The 23,864-nt window shown below is 35.9% G+C and overlaps 2 protein-coding genes across 2 annotated transcripts in view; both read right to left on the bottom strand.

The window, feature by feature from the left end:
- LOC113232415 (NADPH-dependent diflavin oxidoreductase 1) overlaps positions 1 to 7,333 on the bottom strand; it is a 13,969-nt gene extending 6,636 nt beyond the window's left edge. Inside the window, exons 1-3 of the mRNA XM_026467128.1 lie at positions 6,949 to 7,333; positions 6,462 to 6,748; positions 5,123 to 5,303 (exon numbers count right to left, since the gene is read on the bottom strand). Of these exons, the coding sequence (XP_026322913.1) occupies positions 5,123 to 5,303; positions 6,462 to 6,748; positions 6,949 to 7,333 (853 nt within the window). The remainder of the gene's footprint in view (positions 1 to 5,122; positions 5,304 to 6,461; positions 6,749 to 6,948) is intronic.
- LOC113232478 (U3 small nucleolar ribonucleoprotein protein IMP4) lies at positions 3 to 4,099 on the bottom strand (the record flags this gene model as incomplete). The annotated part of the gene is made up of 6 exons (XM_026467220.1): positions 3,913 to 4,099; positions 2,980 to 3,142; positions 2,638 to 2,770; positions 2,287 to 2,425; positions 259 to 380; positions 3 to 173 (listed from the first exon to the last, which is right to left on the bottom strand). Coding segments are annotated over exons 1-6 (915 nt in total), but the record flags the coding sequence as incomplete, so codon positions are not given.
- Positions 7,334 to 23,864: the final 16,531 nt, after the last annotated feature.

The raw sequence follows: 23,864 nt of genomic DNA, 5'->3' as shown, positions 1-23,864 counted from the left end.
ATCCATCCATCATCATCGCTTAAGAATCGACGCTTTGCGCTCGTGTTCATATACGGGCGCAGCGCCCATTCTGTATCCGCTGCGTCTAACGCCTCGAGTGTTCCGAGCTTTATTTCGTAAAGCTTCATTTGAAACCGTGGACCTATTTCTGTTAGCTCTATGTCCTTGCCAGCCTGAAAAAATGGGATTAGTTAATTTCATCTTTTTTCTATATTAAATTTAAAATTGTTTAATTTAAAATTATGAACAGTATATCACCTTTTTATAAGTATGTTGCCTAAAGCAAATATAATCGTCGTTGTTAGCAAATGTGATCACACGCTTCGAGTCTTCCTTTGGTACAGGGAATAGATACTTCAGAATACTCATAGTTCGGAGACCTGGAAAAAATATTTGTTTATCATTGTTATTAGTGTAGCTTGTTCAAGGTCTGTACAGCATGTGTCACTGAGACCACCATATATCTATCCCGCTGAAACAAACTATTTTTTAAGGCCAATTGGTGTGTTATCTTTATCGACTGGAGAACCAACATATTGGCCAAGTGACCCTAGAAAGCTGTCCGACCTTCTGGACTTCTTCCTGAGTCAGGGTGTGGCTCATGTGAATACGAAAATCGAATCGAGCTTGGATGGATCATACAGGTCAGATCAGATCATACACCAGTGATTCTGACAGTGAATACGAGTGTGATTACTCATGAAAAGGCAGAATCACTTGTAAACCATACAACTGATTGGGATGGTTTTAGAAGCTACATAAATCAAAATATAAAACTACCAATCCCCTTTAGGACTCCGATGAGATAGATGGAGCATGCATACAATCGCGAACCTTATCCAAGTAGCAGGTAGGGCTAACACACCGGAACAGGATTCAACTCCACGCATTCCCACCCTACCATCAAATATTCGTGCAACGATCCTGGAAAAGCGCCGTCTAAGACGAGTCTGGCATCAGTCGCGTCATTCTCTAGGCAAATATAGATACAATAAGGCATGCAAAGAGCTGAAAAGTATCATCAATGCATCAATCAGCTCTGTAGTTAACACTAACTTGCATATGATGGCGTCTGCTGGACATGGTGAGCACTCACTTTGGAAGGCAAGTAAAGGCTTAAATAGACCCCAACAACAGCACCCTCCTATCAGAACGGAAACGGGAACATGGGCGAGAACAAATACAGAAAAGGTGGAAGTATTTGCTAAGCACCTAGCTGAAGTATTTAAACCGAATGATAAAGTGACCGATGAAGAGTCTGACTTGGCGACAGCTCTAGACAAGAACAAGAGGCTTCCTCATACCGGCCCATAAGTCTAACGCCTGTGATGTCTAAGCTCTGGGAAAGCATAATCCTCGCCAGACTCAAACCGCTTATGGATGACTGCTGTGTTGTGCCAACTCACCAGTTTGGATTCCGTAAGTCTCACTCAACTATTGAGCAGGTTCATAGGGTTATACTACACAATCCGACAGAGCATTGAATACAAAAAATATTATTCTGCGGCCTTCCTCGATGTGCAGCAAGCCTTCGATCGGGTGTGGCACAAGGGATTGTTGGCCAAGGTTAAAGACAGACTTCTACACTCGATGTTTCTTCTCATAGAGTCCTACCTGTCGGGTCGTTCCTTCCAAGTTAAACACAGAGAAGCGAGATCAAACATGTGCAATATTCTGGGAGGCGTACCACAGGGCTCAGTCCTCGGCCCGGTTCTGTATAACATCTTTACATCGGACTTACCAATATCAGATAACATCACAGTTGCTACATACGCCGCTGATATAGCCCTTTTGTCCTTTGACGGGAATCCAGTTAAGGCTAGCACAAATCTCCAACTCCAACTAGATCTTACCCACAGATGGTTCTGTAAATGGCGTATCCTCTAAACGTGATATCGGTAGCTGCTGAGATCGACCGACATAAAACCAAGTACAAAGAACGACTATCCTGCCACCCGAACCCACTCATCGTAGAAATTCTAGAGCCATCAACTATGGTCAAACGGCTTAAGCGAGGCCATGTTCTATAGTTCGGAGGTGTGGCACTGGCCGCTCCACCAAAAACATCTTCTCTCATTCAAAAGATTCGCTTATGGCCTGGCGGCCGATTGCCAATCAAATAATAACACAAAAAAAAAAAAAAAATCGGTGTATTAGCAAAATGTGTTGCCCACATTTAATTTCACCCTTTTGAACTTGAATTGATTGATAATCTTAATACTGTTAGCTATAATTTTCAAATAAATTCAAATAAATCGGTCTAAAGTGTCTGCTAAAAAGCCTCACCTAAATAGCTTTTGAAGTTGTGAAAAATCAAATGCGGGTACTGCTCGCTCATTGGTCCTATATCAGGTATATCGTGTCGCATCACTACACCTGACAGGGTGAACGATGCAGTTGGACCATAAGGGAGGTGGCAGATAACCTGTTAAATAAACAAAGTCCTCAATATCAGATTACAGTCATATTATACTATTAAACATTCAAATTATTAGCACAAATTAACTATATGAATACAACATGCTATTTTTAATTACTTTCTAAGATAAAGTTTTTTTATATAGCTGAAATTTTTCAATTGTTCATATCATGCCAATGCTGACTTTACAAAGACAGGAAGAAGGCTCTGACACTCACCAGGCTATCAGGCACACCACGATGTTCATGTACAATAATAAAATCTGTGACATCATTGGCACGGCATGCATGTATCAGCTGTGACATTTCGTATCCACCACGATTCATTCGCTGGCTGTTTGGGAATATTAACCTAGAAACCAAGAAATATTAAAAAATTTAAAAGAACGTGTGTAATTGGACGACGAGATTGTCATTAGCATTTGAAAAAGATAATTAATGCTGCAGATAACATTTGAATACTGTACAAAAATGTTTAATGAACATTTTTTATTTATTGTTATTTTTTATTTTATTAGCAAATAATCTGCTGCTGTGAAAATAAATGTTTCTTTTTCTTACCTAAGTTCCTTAACAAACATCTTCAATCGTGCACTAGGATCCCGAGAAGTAGTGATCATAATTTTCGGATCTTCAACCCCTGCATATCTGTACTCATCATCCTGAGAACTGAGAGTGTTTGCTCCACCACTAAAACCTCCTATTACTGCTGCACGTTCTGGTCCTGGAAAGTAAAGTTAGGTGATAATAAAGAAGTACTAATAAAACAACAGAAAGAATGAATTAAATGTCAATTACAGCATTTCCCCCACCATTGTGAGTGAAAGTAAAACACCTTCAATACTTGTATGTCTAATGTCTGGCTGGACACTGTGAAACTATACTTGTTTTTGTACATGTCACCATCTATATAACAATAATGCACACACTCATAGCCTCACACTAGGAAAAACCTGTAGTGCCATGGACACAAACATAGACAAATTACACCCAAACTCACAAGAGAAACAAATGTAAGACAAAACAAATATTTCTCCTGGCCCGGGAATCGAACCCTGGACCTCTATGTCGCAGTCCGGCGTGGCACCCGTTCGGTCACAGAGGCGGTTAAACCTGTTTTCACAAATAAATGAATTATTATTACTAGTATAGAATGTTAATTGGAACTTTAGGAAGAGTATGAAGTTTTATTTATATTATGAGACTGACGCAAGTGGAGGCGAAAGTTAGTCAAGAGCGTAGCGAGTCGAGTGCCATGGTCTCCTCTTACCCCATTGGATACTAGGGGTGGTTGAATGCGTGGTGGTGACGGAATAAAACACTTTGTTTTGACATTGTCAATAAGCCAGCCATAGTAAACATAATGAAATAATCTAACAGATATTATTATTTGTTATAACAGTCAATAAATTGAATGGGAATATTGAAAAGTTTATACAGTTTTAGGTTATATTTTTTAAACAATATTGGTATCTCATCGTCAAAATAGCTTACCTTTGTCTTCAAATTCTATTCTTTTCTGTAAAGCTAGAGCTTCTTTACGCAAATCGCCATGAATAGGGATGTTTTCTTCCAAACTTCGTTTCAATTGATCTTTTTTAGCTTGAATATTTTTTTGTTTGTCTTCTGCCGACTTTCTGTACAAGTACTCGCGGCGCAAACGCGCCTGTCGCCGAAGCATTTTTGTTCTTAATCAAACATTTATTAGAAGCTTATGTCTTCCCGACTTTTACATGAATTATAAATGCAAACAACTGTAAAACATCACTAAACACGAATTTGACAGAACATGTGCGTTATCTTTTTTTTTTTAAGTACAGTTTTAACGGCTTTGGCATAATGCCATACAGCCTATTCTTCATTTTCTTTTCTTCATTTTGGTTTCACTTTGTAAATTATGTTTCTGTAAATATGGCCGCCACAAAGAGGATAGGCAATTTGAGGCGGCGTGCTTGGATTGACTCGGGATTCCTTAAAACGGGCCGATACGGGTATTCTAGTTCGAGATTCGTATAATTTCGCGTTTTAATCTTCGATTAAGGCACAATAGCATTATCCTATTCCACTTTAAACTAGATTTCACAAAATAATTGAAAGTCAAAATAAAAACGACACTTTTCCCTCCAAAAGGTCCAGAGCGAATCCACGTGCGTTATCGCATTTGACATTGACAGTGCGTTTAGTTATTCCATTGAGTACTTAAGCGCCAACATTTCTATTGAAATATTGCCGCGCGCCGCGCGGCGGTAGAGCGCTTTTGTAATTTTTTCAAACATCGCTATTCTGCTATAGAGATTAATTCTACAAAATAATGATTTCGATTCTATATCGTCGAAATTACGCTACTAATTTTAGTATCTGTGGTTCGAAGCATAAACCTTCACCACTATTTTAGATACGAAGATCGTGATTGTACTTAAAATTATGCATACATAACGAATGGAAGTAAAAATAATTAAAGTTAAATAATAAAGATAAGACTAATTTCACTTATGCGAGAATGTAATTATTTATTATTGTCGGATTAATTTTTATGACTACGATCAAAATCAAAACGCATAAACTTTTCGTTGAGAAATTATACATACGCATAATTAAAAAAAAAACATAAAGTCTATTCTATGCATAAAAGACTGTAGAAAAGCGATGCTCGGGCGTTTGTAGTATGAATTTGATGCAATTTACAGTATAAAGTAGACCTTACCTTCGTGGCACTGTTCTACCAAAAGCCTGTAATATGGTTTGATATCAATATGATGTTCTTCAAAAATGCTGAATAAGTCATTCACGTCTTCCTGACTATTACGCGGGCGAATGTTGTACACATCTCCTGGTTTATAGTGCAGTGGAGAAACATTTGATTTTAATGTTATCAGCCTTACATCCTGTAAGAAAAAAGTTTTAAGTAATCTGTAATTGGTTAAAGGAGTCTCCTTTGCCATTTTTTATTGAATGTATGGATTCCTTTTTTGAATGTCACACACAATGCGTCAATTCTTTATAAATTGATAGCAGAAAATGTAGTTGATAATGTATGAAAGTGGTATTGTGCAGCAGAATAAGAATAGGCCAGGAATTAGCAGGATCCATAATAATTTACTCACTAAAAACATTACAAAAATCTTGATATTTGTCAGAATAGTATGGAATGAAGTGTGCTCAACATAAAATTGAAAGATAAAGTAAAACTGCCCACAATAAACAGGAAATCAAAGACTAAAAAAGTCACACACATAATAAAACAGCAAAAATGGCATTGGCAGGACACGTGATGAGAGAAAAAATTGATAAATGGACAAGGGATACTTTGGAATGGTACCCAAGAGAGGGAAAAAGGAAGAAAGAGAGACCATTCTTCAGCTGGGAAGACAATTTTAAATATGTTTTTGGAGGAGCATGGAGGCAAACAGCAAAAGATACGGAGAAATGGAAATCTCTGGAAGAGGCCTATGTCTTGGGACAAGCTGAAGGTACCGAGTAAACAAATTGAGTAATAATAAATAAGTAAAATATAATAACTATGCATGTCATACAATGTGTTCGATAAGTTAGTAAGTTATCAGCGGTAAAGGCTATAAATAAATAAATAAATAAATAACTGCTTTACAAGTCTGTATGGAAGTATTGTAGTAAATATTGAATTCTTAGGTTTTCTCTTAGGTTTTAGTTAAGTCAAGATTTGAACCCAAGATAAATTTTAAGCTTTTTCTTTATTATTTTAGTCACCACGTGATATTATGATTTCTGTTTTTGCAATAGGGAATTCTGAAGTATTCTTGACAATAATAAATGATTATAATTATAAATGCAACTTGTTTTAATGTTATTGTGCAAGGGAATTTGGATCCATAATGCCTTTAGGTATTATTATTATTAGTAATATGCATATATTTTTTTACTTTTTATTTATTTAAGGCCTTTGATCATTATTGAACATGTCAGCCCCATTAGAAAAACAAAAGTTAAGAAAGTATGTAATAAAATCAAGCCAGATAAATCAAAATATTACCTAATTAAACGTAACCAAAGAAACATAATAATACCTGAAAATGATCTTCACTTGTGGTTCTAACATTTTTTTCTACTTGTAATAGCAATGGATCTACAAAGCCATCATGCAACCCCTTTCCAAAATATATATCGTCAATAAGCCTGTTTCCTTCCATAGGGTTTGCTGTTATCAGAGTTACTTTCCATCGAGGAATGAACTTATTTTTAGAATTTTCTATTCCAATGTCCGGGTAGTATAATGTTAATTTAGAGAAGTAATCTTTAGTCCATGGTATTAAGACTGCATCGTGGCCAAGATCATGTTGGTAGTCACAAAGACCTGTAGAAATTATTTGCGAATAAAAATTAATGTGAAATTGTAACTGCTTTTTCAATTGGCTGTGGTGGGGTAAAAGAGGCATAAAGCACCTTGTTCACTTGCCCAGAATCACTTTAAAGAATACATCTTGTCTTTTACCACTTTCAAGATATACAATAGTAATAGATTTATTGCCAATTGACAATTTTTATTCTACTCACCAACATCAATCAATGGTGTAGCTCCCAGCTGCATCAGCCTCTTATGAAGTCTCTTTCCCACAAAATTGAATTTCGAATAGGAAGAATCACCTAACCCTACTACACCAAACTTTAGCTTCACTAAAGAAGTCGCGGGCAAATTTTTTCTCAAAAGAAACTTCCAGAAGTTTTTCATATTATCAGGCTCATCCCCCTGCCCCGTCGTAGCGCACACAAATATAGCAAATTCCTCATGAATCAGTTTCGAAATCGGATAATCATCCATGGCCTGAACGGGTCCCCGAAAACCTAATGCTTTCGTCGTACGCCATATTCTTTCTGCAATTTCTTGCGCCGTGAACGTCTGACTGCCATATAACACCAAAATTCTACCGAAACCACTCATATTTATTTCAGTAATTAAACAAAATGCTTTAAATTTATGAAATTTTATTATCTCTCTTCTCAAAATGTCAACAACTTTTGACATTGACGTAAGCCAATCAGCTGACAGCGGTACCATGAAAATTATCGCATGAACGTCAATCTATTTTACTTTCTAAGGTAAGGTAAGGTATGTAAAGTTGAAATTGTAGAAAGGGTTTCCACGACAAGGTGCCCAAGATGCTGGCAGCGTTCCCCTTTTGTATGGCTATGGTAATGCGTTGAGGTTGGGCAAGGTAGCTGCCGGCTCTTGGGCTTCCAAGCCGTATAAACTCGAATTATTATTCTCATTCTTAAAACTTAATAGTTTTTATGTTATCTGGAATTAAACCAGAACTTTAACAAAACTATTAACATAATTATATTTTAGTAAACGCATTATCCTATTCATTTAATTAAGCATTTACCTTAGTGAATGGTAGTTTTCTTCTTACAATTTTCAAATTAACATTATTCTATAAATTATTTTAAAGATCATTTTGAGATTTTGAATATATAATAACAGCGATAAGTTAGATAAAAAATTTTGTAACATTTTTAGTGTGGCAATACCTATCGGTCTGGTCTAGGGTCAGACATCCGCTTTTCTTTTGCACCCCACGCTTTTCACCCCTATCCGCTCGATAACGGCAATTGTCATAATTTTGCCTCTTTCTATCTTAGGCAGATTTTACTTCCCATCTCGCTCATATTTGGCGCACGGCAGTCTCGCGGACCGTGTTAGCGAACTCAGTCGCTCTGCCTAAAAAAGGCGGGAAATTATTAGTGGAGTGGCATTTAAATCAAATTATTAACATAGTGTATTAAGAGATTAAAATTCGTCAATAAAAAATGTGAGTATTATTAATAAATATAAATTAAAATTATTTCCTAAGATTTCACAATATTTTTAAATTATAGATTTTCACCCTTGACATTTTAATGGGTGCCGAAATAATATAAAAAAAATAAAACAGTAAGGGATAGAAATCTGATCTCTTCAATAACCTTATTACGAACTCATTATGCCTAAGTATCAATAAAATGTAACGTAACAATATATTATTTAAATGCTAAAGTAGACATTAAAAGTAATGTAAGGAATAAAAAGTTTTTTTATTTTATTATATCGATTATTTCTAAGTTAACTTTTTGTGAACTGTTTAAGTTGTATCGAGTTCTCCAAATTGGAAATATTTTTTTTTTCTCGGTTCAAAATAGCGCATGTTTTTTATGGTTGGTTTTAACAATTTTCGATCGAATTTAAAAATTTTCAGTTATATAATGATAATTTATTATAATTACTCTCACCATTGCGTAGCAGGTTCAAAGTTTCTTTCTTAGACGAATCAATCCAATTTTTTTATATTTGCTCAGCTTTTAAGCATGATTTTAACTGCCTCCGTGACCGATTCCTTCGATTCCTTAGCCGGGAGAAATATTTGTATGGCCTACATGTATTTCTCTCGTGAGTTAGGGTGTAACTTGTGGTTGTCTATGTGTGTGTCTATGGCACCCGCGACACAGGGTATTCCTAGTGCGGGACTATGTTGAGTGTATGCGTTATTATTATTTAGTGTCTCAAGAACTAATTTTTATACCATGATATTATAATGGTCGTACACCTGCCAATAGTATAATATTCGTTAAAATGATCGATGCGTTCGAAGTGTAGAACCTATTATTTTTAACAAAAGTCGCAGTAGAGCTCCTATTAGAACAGTTCATCGAGAGAGGTACTGCCACTGTACCTATTTCTGCCGGCAAACAGTAAGTAATGTGCGTATTACTGAGTTCCGGTTTTGAACGGTACATTAGACTTGTCAACTTGTGTCTCAGGGTGACGGATACAGTGGTAGTGCCCCTTAGATCTTTGCGATTTGCCACCAGGCGCACGACTTTTTCGTTCATAAAACAAAATTCAAAATAAGAAAATTCCTTGCTCAAGAACGTGTACTGTGACATAATGTCTTATTAGGTTATATGTAATATTTACACATCTGCTTGGAGGTTGAATACAATATAGGTAATTTTACTTAAGACCTTTATCATTATTCATTACTGTATCTGGCAAATAAATGTATACCGAATTAATTAGTATAAATAAATTGATCCAAAATGAATTGTGAGAAACGTGATTTGTTTGCGACAAATCTGCTAAAATCTTGTGAAATCGTATCTTGCTGTGGTGATGGATAATACAGATATCCGACGTTTTTTGCACTTAATACTTGGCTTTTGAACCACGGTTCAACTCGACTCCGCATCGATAAAATAATATGGTGACTATACAGGGTGTCCAACAGTAATGCGACACGGAGGGAATAACTTTGCATATTGTAGATAGGATATTTCGCTTTATGGAGACATAATTTTCTTTTTAAAAGTAAGTAATACTGCATTCAAAGATTTTTAAAAAGTTGCCTCACCTAGGAATCGAATCAACCAAATGAGAAAAAAACAGCCTGTATTTTTGTGATGCCTATCGAAAGGTCCAAAATAAGGTTGAAGTAACGAAGTGCCGCGATAACGACCCAGTGCTTGGCATTATAATTTTTTCTGTTTTATTTTTAAATTCAAAATTAAATGTAGTCCTTCCTGCTTTGTGTTGTCATTATCTTTTAAAGATTTTAATAATTAAGACTGACAAATAATTAATAGAAACCGAAGAGCATATAGGACGGGAAACACTGTTAGCGTTATCTTTCGAACATAAGTTTCTGCCACTTTTTGAAGGGCGGTGGTGGGGGGGGAGTACTATAAGCAAACAGGTGTACTGAAATGCAATTGAGCATTGTAATGTCATTGCAGTATTGCTTAATTTTGTTTGCCACAATTTAAAGGCCCAAAAATTATCCATATTCAGCTTTTACTGGCAATAACGAAATGCACTATATTTAGCTTCTAGTGAAAACTACTTGAACACAAGAGTGGATGGAGTAGTCTAAGGGTCGTATTCCAGAATTCTACGCAATGCTCAAGTCAGGATCTGAGTATGATTTCCCACACTGGAAATACGACCCCAATGGCAGGGACTTGAGTATGATTTCGAGTGCTTAAAACCATACTCAAATAATGACTTGAGCATTGAGTAGAGTTCTAGAATACGACCCTTAATGTCGATATTAATTAGTTTTATAGTATTATGTTGAATTTTATACGAATTCACTTCAAATAATAAGAGTAGTTGTGCAGATATATAGGTACATACAAATATTGTAAATGTGAAAATAGCCGTGTCTCTCTGTTGGTAGTTCTGACGTGTTGTAATGTTATGTCAAATGTTCGAATGTTTTCAAATATTTTCTAAGTAATCGATAAATTTAATCAATGTGATCATGTGTTGAAATAGAAAACTAGTAATTATTGTAAAAAATAGACGTATAAATGGAACGTAATTCCATCCATGCCTAGACTGGATGTAGCAGAGATTTTTTTGCAAGTTTGTGTGTTGCAAGACGACGTATTTTCTTACTAAGTTTTACGACGTTTTTTCTTAGTAAGTAATTACGTAGTTATAATGGTCACGTTTAATAATTATAACTGTATTTTTAATTTTTAATCAAATAATATCTTCCGCATACAATAATTAATTGTTAATTGGAATGCAGATTTAAACATGCCATTTTATTTCTAGTTAATTTCCATTTACTGTCTACACAGCAGACCCTATTTAAATATTATGACGTGTAAATGTCAATTTACAATGAGGAATTTTACCTGTTTGCTTATATCTGGCCGATATTCATACTAATTTACTTAACTGGTTATAGTTTTAATATTTTTAAATAAACGACACACCTCTGATAAACAAAAGTCAGGTTTTTATTAAAAGATATCGCGGAAGCAGAGACATGAAAAAACATTATTTACGAGAGGCACCTGCACCACGCAAACAATATTTAAAAAAAGAAACCTAAGTATATAAATAAAAGTAATAAACTAAATACACTTCTGAGTTTGAAAATCCTTATTGTAAGTGGCAAAGAGTTGGTTTCTACTATCATAGCAGATGCTGTTCTTTATTAGGTGACGTGATCATGTACAAGCTAGGAGCAGGACTGTATCCAGGCGACTAATCGTGAAAAAAGTGATAGGGGTCGGTGGAAAAAACTCACGTTACGTCACGTCACTGTACTTGAAACTCATGTCTCAGGGTGCCTCTCAGATCTTTGTGATTTAAAGCTCTGAGTGGCACTGCAATTGTTATGGGTAGGCGTGTCACTTACGACCATATTCATGTATTGTTCATCTCATCGTTTGGTCTCATAAAAAAAATGCTTACGTACGTTTTCCAGACAATAAAGATAACAAAAAGCGTTTTTTTATTACCCTTATTGACGGGGCAAACAAGACGTGCGCTTGGTGGTAATCAACACGCATATCCTTGACAGTTGCAGTGCCACTCAGAGCTGTAAATCGCAAACATCTTAGAGTCACTGGTACTGCGCCCGTCACCCTGATACATAAGTTGACAAGTCCCATGTGTCTGTAATTTCACCAGCACTCTTAGATTGCTGCGTTCCAAACCGGAACGCAATACCTAATTTATTTATTTATTTTACATTGTAAACTTACAGCTAAATAGCCAACACGCTTACAAGTCAAAAATACAAAGTCAATAAAAATTAGGTTAAATCAAAAATAAAAAATTAAATCAAAAATAAAATTAAAAATTAAATTAATATTCTAAAAATTTACAAAATTCTCTATAAATAAAAGCAAAGCTATCAGCAAATAAATCGATATGGTCGTATTGAGTGAGCAAGTCTCCGATCAGGCGTATTGCGCGAACGGTAGGCGCGTTCGAAGCGTGTACCGTGCGAGTGACGGGTTTGTGTAAAAGCCGCGGCCTACGGCGCGGCGCCACTGCACCCTCATCACCCCAAGGCACACGCACAGGTACCAGCAAGTCTACCTTGGACATAATGTTATTATCCACCTTATGATGAAACGCAGCAATGTAGTGAGCCAGTAGAAGCATCTTACGCCTACGAGACAAAGTGTCTAATCCCACCATGCCCGCAACGAAGTATGATGGATACAGGTATGGGTAATGCTCATATATTACTGCTTGGCGGCAGAAATAGGTAAGGTGGCAGTACCTGTCTGGACGAACTTTTTCTCAAGGAGCTCTACTGCTATTAAAGTCAGCGTAAAGTAAGCATTCCTCTATTCTTGCATCTGGGGTGGTTCTCACACTATGATTCTTGTAAATAATTGATTGATTTTGGCGTTACTTGGCGGTTACCCATATTAATAATAATAAAATCAAAGGTGATACAATGTCCTTACGAATCTAGCACAGCGTAAGTCTACATGGAGATCTTGAGCGGGCCTGCAAATACAAATATGGCTAACTGAAGCCTGGGCCGGTGAAACTGAAATTAAAACTCGCTTTGAAGTTGCCAGGAGTGCCTTCAATACTGTGAGTAAAGTATTATGCTGCCGTTGTCTTCAGATTCCTTTGCTCACCCGACTTCTCCAGTGTTACATCTGGCCAATACTTCTATACGGATGTGAGGCCTGGACTATAAAAGAGCATCTCAGGAAACGTATTGAATCATTTGAAATGTGGACCTACAGAAGAATGTTGCACTTACCATGGACTCAAAAAGTCACCAATGACGAAGTTCTGCGAGTAGTTGGACGGACAGATGTGTAAACAAACAGCAAAAAATTGCATATCTGGGTCATGTACTTAGGCATGACACATACTCGCTAGAAATAAAGATAAATATGCTGAGCTGACTGCCAACCTTCACTAGTTGGAGAGGCACCTTAAGAAGAAGAAGACATGGAGACCCTACAGTGTCAGAAAAGTTTCTAGTGAAATAAATTCGTTATAAAACATCTGGTACTCTTAGGTACTTAAGCGAACGAAAGTCGCCATTTAATCTTCCGAAGTTGCGTTTATCCATTTCGCCGCTGATTTTAATCTCCATCTCTTCAGCACCGATAATTCATCGGCTTTACAAGCCGATCTGACGTTTACTTAGCGACGAGTTTGGGTATAGGTACCTTAATCTATGTAAATTCTCTCATATTGGTGCTTTGAGAGATATAATAATAGTAATGTGTCATGCAACCGCACCACCTGTCTCGAACTAGGGAATCTGTACCAGAGCAACGGTAACAATTTTGGGGCACTTCTCAGAACACCTAGATTTGGACACCAAAATACTTTGTCAATAAAGCTGTATTTTTGGGAGTGACATTAAATAAAAAACTTCAATTATTTCTACATATCTTCCTTAGCCAGCAGATTAAGCTCCGCTGCATACGCAGTCCGTAGAATACGTGAACTTACCGATGTTGCTACTGGTAGACTAGTTTAGTTACTTCCATAGTATAACGTCCTACGGGATTCTCATGTGGGGTAAAGCGGCAGATTTACAAACAATATTTGTGTTGCAAAAATGAGCGATTCGTTCTGTGTACGGTTTAGGTTCTTGGGTTTCTCTCAGAGAAAAGTTTAAGGAGACTGGTATCATGACTGTGGCATCACAGTACATTTACTCCAATATTTTGTATGCCCGTAAAAATATACTTAATTTAATTAACAAAGAAGATATCCAGAATATTAACCTTAGAACTAAGTCCAAACTCATGGCAGAGAACAAAAAGTAAAGAGAACGGACACTCTCCGCCCCTCCCTAGCTTTAGATACCGCACCATACCTCGCACATTGCCGGTCACTTTGACTGAACGACAACAAGGCTGCCGGCGAGCCGTTTTCACGCAAAGACGGTTTTGATATTTGTATATAGTTTTCATTTATTCATTACGAAACTTGTACGTTAATATAAAACATCATTTTACGTTACTATTTATAATGGTTGTGAATTGTGCTGCGTACGGCTGTTTATCATAATTTTCCGAAAGATGAAACGAAGTAGGTAAGTAAAAAAAACTTATGTCTGAGACGAAATCGAATATACCTAATTATTAACTAAGTAATGATGATCAACTTGGACACGCAACGTAATAGTGCAAAAAAGTGATGGGTGACCCTGCCACTTCACGCACACATTTGCGCGTGTGCAGATAGCGCCTTGCTGTATTAAAATTATATTGCTGCTGTGAAAATTATTTACCTACTACTACTACTAGTAGTAGTAGTAAATAATTTTCGACCGTTGTATGGAGTGTCCGGGGTGTGCTCATGGTACCACGATTTCGTTCAAATAAGGTAAACGATACTTTTATGGGAAACTGTATACGTTTTGACAATAAGATTCCGGAGAATATATTAAGATTATCATTTCCTAAGTTAAAAATGTAAAAGTATTTTCAATGAAAAGTCACATTACAAAATTGAGGAGTATGTTTTAGATGAAGCAGTATGGAAAGACTACAAAAGTCTAGATTCCACACAAATTTGTTTCAAAGTGTTTTTCATAGCATTTAAGTTTATTTGAAAAGAGCAATCCCTAGAGTTTCTTGCTTATATTTATCAGGGAAGTCAGCGTAGTGAGCGAGCAATAGCTTAAAAAATGACGTTTTCAAGTGTAAAAATTTTACCTATGAAATAAATTATTATTTGGCTTTGACTTTATTCGACTATGGTGTTGGAATGACATCTACTTAAAGACTTAAATTATAGTAAAACTGGGACAGGAACGAACGTGCGCCTGATGGTAAGCTAGACGCCTGTGTCCATCTACGACAGTTGCAGTGCCACTCAGAGCTTAAAATCGCAAAGATCTGAAGGGTATAAGTTGATAAGTCCTATGTGCCTGTGATTTCACCAGCACCCTTACCCTTCAAAACCGAAATGCTGACATTATTGCTTGGCGGCAGAAATGGGTATGGTGGCAGTACTACCCTGGACGAACTCTCTCACAAGGAGGTCTACTATTACTAAAGTACCAGGACTTCGGCTCCGATTATCTACTTGCACCCTTTGGAACCGAATCCTTGGCCATTAGCTCCCGGTGCCTTTCTTCTGCACAAAATTTTATCCATAAAGTTAATAGACTGTCTGGGAAACCCATATTACAATATAAATAATCTTATACCTATTCAATATTTCCTTCAATAAGGAAGTCATTGCCCTACTAAGTATGTCACGTTGTTTCAATATATTAATTCTCCCCCTCTGTGTCACCACAGGTTCTTGGAGAAAAAAAATATATTGAAGGAAACGTTGGTTTACAATAATTATATACCTATTTTAAATGATTGAAATGAAAAGTATAATTTTTTAAGTTATAAAACACATACACAAGGGTTCACATTCAAGTGTATTTTTTATTTAGAGAACAGTTAATCCCATAACTTGGGTACTTAATTTCGTTATTGAAAATTGTGTTAAATGGTGTTAAATCTTCATCGGTACATGTAAATGTTGGTATCTATTATTTGTTATTGCAATTAGATTATTACAGGAGTTTAACAGAAGCAGCAACTGTCTCTTTCAACAAAATCAAGTTCTAAAGTTTAAAACTATACCAAAGAGTATTATTAAAAAATAAATAAAGAGATACTGCCTGCCTGTGTATTCTCTTTGTAAACATGCAGTTCTTTAATTTTCTTTGTTCTCGACTTTCCACGGTTTTGTCTAAAAAAATGGAATCTCGTATATTAGATACAGAGAGAGAAAAAATACGAGATCACGCGCGGAAATATGAGACATAAATAAACAATTGGCATAAATGTAGAAATATTATAAACTTATAGGATAGGTATATAATAGCAACTAAGTTTGTATATTTTTTCCGTAAAATAAATCTAGATTGATAAATGTATATAGAAAAGTATAAGATAATAACGTCTTTCAAACTTAATTAGAAAGAAAGCTTAAAATTAAAAAATGAACATCGCCATAGACTGTTCTATAATAAATGAATAATTATTAAATACGAAAATTCAATAATAGAAAAGAGAGTTTTTAGTATCATATAGCATATAGTTTAGAATTACAATAAAAAAGAGCTGCTGCTGGCAACGGTATGATTAATTTAAATTTTACATTATTAACTGAAATGTTTACTCTTCAAATATTCATCCTTTATAACCTTAACTAACCTCAACTTTTGCGGGATGTCGCGTCAGCCACGTGGGCGCATCGATCGCCCCCCGCATCCCTGGGGCATACCCCTGGGATGTCTTTTACCTTTGACCCCGCCGGTTTGGGGTGCTCTGAATATATTGAAGATGGATTAAGCCATTTGACTCAGACAGTACAAATATTGTTTTCATTCAGACACTTCTGACGACTTCGGGGTCCCAACGGTTTGTACTGTGGTAGGACTGATCCTACGGAACTATATATCTACGGAACTTAACTGTATTTGCTTTGGGTAGCCCCGGAGCGAATACCGTAGTACTGGGATTTATAGTACTGGAAGTTACCTAATTTGAGACCAGCTGATTGGTGTGGTTCTCTGGCACATTATTATGGGATAATATTATTTGATCCTCCAAGATATAATTGATCTATTGTAAATGTGTTTTTTTAAATAAAGGATATTTTTTTAATGTTTGATATATATATTAACTATTTTCCGTCTGTATTAGGATATTACGGATAAATTATAAATGAACTGCACTCAATCATTATGTTTAAGTAGGTTTACTGTATATTCGATAGTCAAAAATAATATTTGATTATTAATTTTGTCATATAGGTCATATCTTGGATGCGCCCTCCATTCAGTAGGTTAGTAAATGAAAAACGTCACGAACCTAGCAAGAGAAGTGAGCATGCCGCGGCAGAGGCCGGCGAGTGCCAGAAGAGAATTTGATTGCGTTTCCGTCCATGGCTTCAGGTTTTATTTAAGGCCCATTTGTCTTAGTTTTGAGGCTCAACATGAAACTATCAAAGTTAATTTATACAAATCAAACATTAGCTCAGAACAGATAAAAATATATATTGATTTAATATATTTTAAGTCTCTAAGAAAAAGGATCAATCTGTTGCTATTTTTGCAAATTTAATTTTATTTCTCTCTCTATCTATCTAGTCTTAAGTTTTTACGAGTATCATGAATAGATAGAGACAATTGTGGCCCTAGATGCAGTTGTGCTTTCTGGGATATGTTGTGCAGTTTAGTTAGTTTAATCGGCATACCATCCCTGTCACCAACCGGACGGCTGTGCGGCATTACCGCATGACCTGGGTCGAAGCAGGAGCGACAGCGTGCATCCTTGATGTCGTATGTAGGAACGCCAAGGCCGTGTGGAGTGCTACGTGCGGAGTCCTACCTGCCTGTAGAACACTGCACAAAAATTGAGAATTATTTAAGCTCTACATTTATAAAAATGATGAGAACGCTTAGCGTTGAGGAGTACAAGTGATAACGCTGTTTTACCACCAGTGGAACTATAAGACATCTCACACGGGTGACAGTCAACCATGACCATGGGACCTGTAAAGGGCCCGAAACGTCGGTTTGTTTGAAAAAACAAATATACGCGATTTAAATCCGGAAAAATAGTTTCATTTCCTATATGTAACAATCGCGAAAACCTAAGAACTCGATATAAGACATCTACTAACTTACAAGTTGTATTAACATTATAATGTATTACCACACAATAGTATTATAGTATAGACAGTAGTAGTAGAGCTTCTTGTGAAAGAGTTCGTCCAGGGAAGTACTGCCACCTTATCTATTTCTGCCGCCAAGCAGGAATGTGAGCATAACTGCGTCCCAGTTTTGAAGGGTAAGGGTGCTGGTGAAATTACAAGCACATGAAACTTGTCAAGTTATGACTCAGGGTGACAGGCACAGCGGTAGTCTACAAAATTTTCCTTAGACACTGAAATAATGTTTTCTAGGTGTCACTTAATATTTTAAGAAGCATGTTTTCTTACCATAATCTTTATTTTGTGTTGTAAACTACATTGTTTGTTTAATGCTCACATTACTGCGTTCCGGTTTTGAGGGGTAAGGGTGTTGGTAAAATTACAGGCACATGGCAACTTATGTCTCAGTCTACAGGGATGAAAGCAGCCCTCGAATAGCTGTTTTTTTTTTATGGAAATGTCCTCACAATTAATGTCAATAAAGCCAAGTGCTTTTGTCCTCCATTCCATCCATACACGTACGCATTAATAAGTAGCAAATTTAAGAAGTACCCGCGCATTAAGTGTTCGACAAACACCATTAACATCAGCTGGATATATTGAATCAGCTTTTACATCAGCGAATCGACGTAAACGATACGCGATATGTATTCGTAATGTAAACAAATTAAAAGAACATTTAACATAACAATGTTGAAGGTATATAACGACTGAAATGGGTGTGACCTACATTGTGATTAAAAATTATCAATGTTGAAAAGGTGACATTCACTAACAAGTTAGTTGGGTGGAAGCTTCAATCCAAGCAGGAGGTCTGATTTCGATGGACTAAATTGATTATACTGGCATTAAAAAATTAACAAATAAAATAAGTCCACCGTGACCATGGGACCTGTAAAGGGCCCGAAACGTCGGTTTGTTTGAAAAAACAAATATACGCGATTTAAATCCGGAAAAGTAGTTTCATTTCCTATGTGTAACAATCCCGAAAAATAAGACTTAACGGTGATATGAAACACCACCATGGACAATATTACAGGTGTGTCTAAAAAAAAAAATATCGAAAAATCGAGTTCGTAAAATCGGGCCCCGATTTTACGAACACCTACCCACAAGTCTAAAAAATGTTTACAAATAACGAAGTGTTTTGTTCCCGACTGAAAGACCTTTTATTGGATAATGAATTCCACAGTGTAGAGGATTTTTTTTTAAAGAAATTGTAATTCTATTTTTAATTTTGGACGTTTGTATTTTAAAATTTTTAAATTTTTATTTGTATTTTTGTAGTTTGTATTTTCCTTTATTTCTCTTTTAATTATTTTATTTTATATTAACATTAAAATCATTATTTACCTTAGGTACTTGGTACTTGGTGTAACGGGCTGGTGTCCGTAACTCGACGTATTTACGTATTATTTACCTTAATGACGATCATGTTATCCCTTGACATTATATTTCGAATTGTGATATTATGAAATTGATAATATGAAACAAATGATTCTATTCTATTCTATTTTATTCTACTAAGCAAAAATGGCGAATTTAGCTCAAATATGCGGAATTCCGCGTACTGTTGGCACGTGTGTCACGTCCACTAAGCACTTCTACTGTATTTATTTATCTGTGGCTTCTCTATAGTTTTTAAACCTCGCAAACTTTTGAATAACAACCGGAATTTTATTATTAAAGCCTATATCATTGACCTTTTAACGAATCGGTGACTTTTTCACGAACCTAGGACAAACCATCAAATGTCTGTTACGGTAACCACTGGACTATCGACGTCGTCCTGTCATATCTGTCCACTTAATTACATTGGTTCAGCCAAAAGGATAGATTTACTATTATTATCGAAATTATCACAGAGGTCAGTTTATCTCCACCAGTTGTATAAATATGGCGGAAATGCCATTTCGAAGCCATTTTTAGTTTTTCACAACTGTTTTAAAATATTGCGTCCTGTTTTAAATTTAATTTTAAAATTTAAACTTAAACAAAACCACAATCGAATTTTAAAACAAACGTTAAAACCTAAAACTAGCTCCCTGAAATTTTTTCGCCATTTCTACAAAACACTGTCGACGGTATAGTTTTAATGTATTTGCACATTAAAACTACATGTATATTGCACAATACTCCTATAAAACTTGCATCAGACGTTCCGAGGGGTTAGACCCCTTTCTAGGTCAAGGTTACAGTTAGGGGGCTGAAGGTGAAATGAAAGTTGTTCTTAGGGTCGGAATGGATTCTGTGTAGACGATTTGGAAAATATGGTAGAGTTTTAAGTTAGTACACTCAGCCATACATTCAATTATGCAAACTGTAACATTGTAACAGCAAATTTGAACGCTGTGTAAACGCTGTAAGGTCTACATACATTACAAACAATTTAAGTTAAATCTTATCAATTTCTATATTGAAATTGAAATTTAATAGTCATTGCAAAGCTGAGACGGTGTGAATTTGTAAACAAAAAACATAGTTTTTAACATAAAATGGTCAGAAAAATGGTTTTAAAAATATTAAGCGACACTTAGAAGACATAATTTCAGTGTGAATATATGGAAAACTTTATAGGCTCCAAAGAAAGAGAGTTTTTTATGGTACCAAGCGACCGGACGAACGAGTCGTGCGCCTTTTGATAAAAAAAAATTCAGATGACACGAAATTGGATGGCGCCGAAATGACTGAATTCGGTGTTTGTGTGATTACCTGTCCAAAACGTGTATAGGACCGTCAAAAACAGACGTAATCTATTCCAATAAATCTTATTACGTGTGGGCACTGTGGGACATGTCCACGTATACATGAAACGGCAAAAGACCCAATGAGCCAACCTCGACATGGACATACGTTTATAAGAAATGAAACTATTTTTTTCATGTCAAAATCGAGTACATTTTGTTGAGACACCATCTTAGTCAGCCACAATCATGAGACATATAAAGGAGCCGATGAGTTGGTTTGTTTGAAATACTAAATATAGGAAATGAAACTTTTTTTCCGGATTTAAATCGCGTATATTTGTTTTTTCAAACAAACCGACGTTTCGGGCCCTTTACAGGTCCCATGGTCACGGTTGACTGAGGTGGTACAGTCTTCAACCAGTTATGTCTAATATTAAATACCTTATTTTTAATTTTACAAAGAAAACATTCCAATTTACGCTATATTAAGTTTTACAAATTATTTTATTGAATGAATTTTTATTAAGTTCAATTTAATTTAATTATTAATAGAAAAAAGAATAAACTAAAGCATATTAATTAGTACTGCAGTCTTATGTCTGTTTAGGATTTTTCATCAGAGGAAATACTGGATCCCAAACTGGTGGTACGGAGAAACCATCTTCCCTGTTGAAATTAGGATGTTTTTTAATTTCAAATTAGGAAACGTCGGTTTGTTTGAAAAAACAAATATACGCGGTTTAAATCCGGAAAAATAGTTTCATTTCCTTTGTGTAACAATCGCGAAAACCTAAGAACTCGATATACCAAATATACGCAATTTATATCCGAAATAATTACAACTTTTTTATAAAAACAAACACCTCAAAAGTTCGTGGAATTACATCTATTTGCCAAGTTTTATTGAAATTAGTTACCGGAAAGTGCGCGAAACCGGATTCATCCCTTAGTTTGTCACCCTTAGACGACGAATATTTTCTTCAAATTTAAATGGGACCAAGGTACCCTCTTTCCAACAAAAAAGAATCAATCGGTTCACAAATCACGAGTAATCACGTAACATAGAAAAAAAACATTCTAATTGAGATCGTTTTAAAAAGGAGGAGGTTCTCAATTCTCAAATCCCCGTAGTTTTGCAACACAGACACTGAGAACATATCGAAGCTTTTACACTTTTAAAAGAAAACGCGCGCTGGGTCAATGACACTGTACTTACAATTTAAATCAAACGTTAGGATTCCCACCCGTGGGGATTTTTTTGTGGAGATTTTTGGAACATACCACATTGCATCGTCGGGGAATTTCGAACTTTTTTTTTTTTCAAATTTTCAAACGCTTCGTCACTGCTACGTCAATTTTGTTATTCCAAATATTATTCGGCTACTACAACAGATGATTCAATAGTTTCGGACAAAACGAGTGATTAACCTTGCAACAGTTCTTTTGTTTTAGAGTGTGACATTCGTAAAAGACCTTGAGGTTACTCATTATATGGTTAATGGTAATTGGCAATTGATAGAAAGACGTTTTTGTGTTTGTGGCCGTTAATGAGACGATTAGACAATTTCTTTTGTGATGTAGCGAAACCTTTTTAAGGAAATGAACAGCCTATATAACTAAATAACTAACTAGGTACATTTAATAATACACTGAGTAGGTACTGTGATAAATTGAAAAACTTTCATTGTTTTCTTTTTTCTTTCTTCTAACCCATCAGGTGGCAAAGAAGTCATTTGATTGGTCAATTTCTCGATATAGAATTTTGTATTCCTTCGCTGAATAACTTTAAATAAATATCACCGCTGAACTCGATGTTACTGCAGTGTGAAGGTGTTTTCCCGAGAAATCATATGTGAAGAGGTTCTGAATTCGACTGTATTTTTTTTTGTAACTCCGGAATTTGTGAACTGATTTTGATGATTCTTTTTGTTGGAAAGAGGGTACCTCAGTATTGGACCCATTTAAATTAGAAGAAAATATTCCACCTCTAAGGGTGGCAAACCTGGGGATGCATTCGGTTTCGCGCACTTACCGGTAACCGATTTCATTAACACTTGGCATAAAACGAACTTTTGAGGTCCGTTTGTTTAATACTCTGTATTGAAATTATAATAGAAGCAATTAACTGCTTCTGCCAGAACAGTTACCATAATAGTCAGCTGCGCAGAGGTCCCGGGTTCGATTCCCGGGTCAAGAGAAATATTAGTATGGTCTACATTTACCTATTTATCTCATGAGTTTAATAATAATAACGCACACCCTCAACATAGCCCCGCACTAGGGAAACCCTGTGTCGCGGGTGCCATGGACACACACACATAGACAACAACAAATTACAACCAAACTCACGAGAGAAATAAATGTAGGCCATAGAAATATTTCTCCCGGCCCGGGAATCGAACCTGGGACCTCTGCGTGGCAGTCGCATGGTAACCGTTCGGCCACGGAGGCAGTTAATAAAGTTAGTTTGGTTGTTGGTTGTCTATGTGTGTGTCCATGGCACCCGCAATACAGGATTTCTTCAGGGCGGGACTATGAGTGTGTGTTTTATTACTATTACAACTCACATTTTAAATTATTAATACAAAGATCGACCACTCAGAAAAACACTCAGAAAAAATTCCTTCGATCCGGTCGGATTCGAACCGACGTCTTCTTGCATACCGTGCCAGACGCTATACCAACTAAGCCACGGAACGAACCAACGGACCTAACGAATTTTTCTATGTGCTTCCGTCGTGTCTTTGTACTTGGTCTTTCAACGACTTTTTTCTTCACATTTTAAACTTTCACAAACAATTTTACTCAAGCTGAAGTTATATGTTAGGTACTTAATCCACATATTTTTCTATTAATAGTTATGTTTTTGTTTATTTTTATGATAATGGTTTGTGGAGTTGATGACAGTTACACATTTAAGGCATTGTAGTGATAAATTGGTATAGACGGACAGATAAATCGCTTTGACCATTACTACAAATACACAATGTACACACAAACAATAATTATAGATAACAATGTGGAACAAATAATGATAAAGGCGCATGCAAAGGACTCTCTGTATTCGATGAAATTGGAACAAATCATAGTGTTGTCAAAATCAGTCTTGTCTGGGTACACAGTCGGTGGAGTACGTAGATCGATGTATAGACACAATTATATTCGGAACATTGACTTACAAATAAATGGACGACGGGTTTAATACAAAAACCACGAAAAAAATGTCCCAAATCAACCTATTTAAACGTAGTGACATGTAAAGGAATATGAAAAAGCTAAAACGTTGAATTTAA

This window comes from Hyposmocoma kahamanoa, unplaced genomic scaffold (assembly GCF_003589595.1).
Source record: "Hyposmocoma kahamanoa isolate Upper Pololo Valley unplaced genomic scaffold, ASM358959v1 76, whole genome shotgun sequence".
NCBI classification, from domain to species: Eukaryota; Metazoa; Arthropoda; class Insecta; order Lepidoptera; family Cosmopterigidae; genus Hyposmocoma; species Hyposmocoma kahamanoa.
The sequence above is the reverse complement of the archived record's forward strand: the minus strand, read 5'-3'. Positions and strand labels throughout refer to the sequence as shown.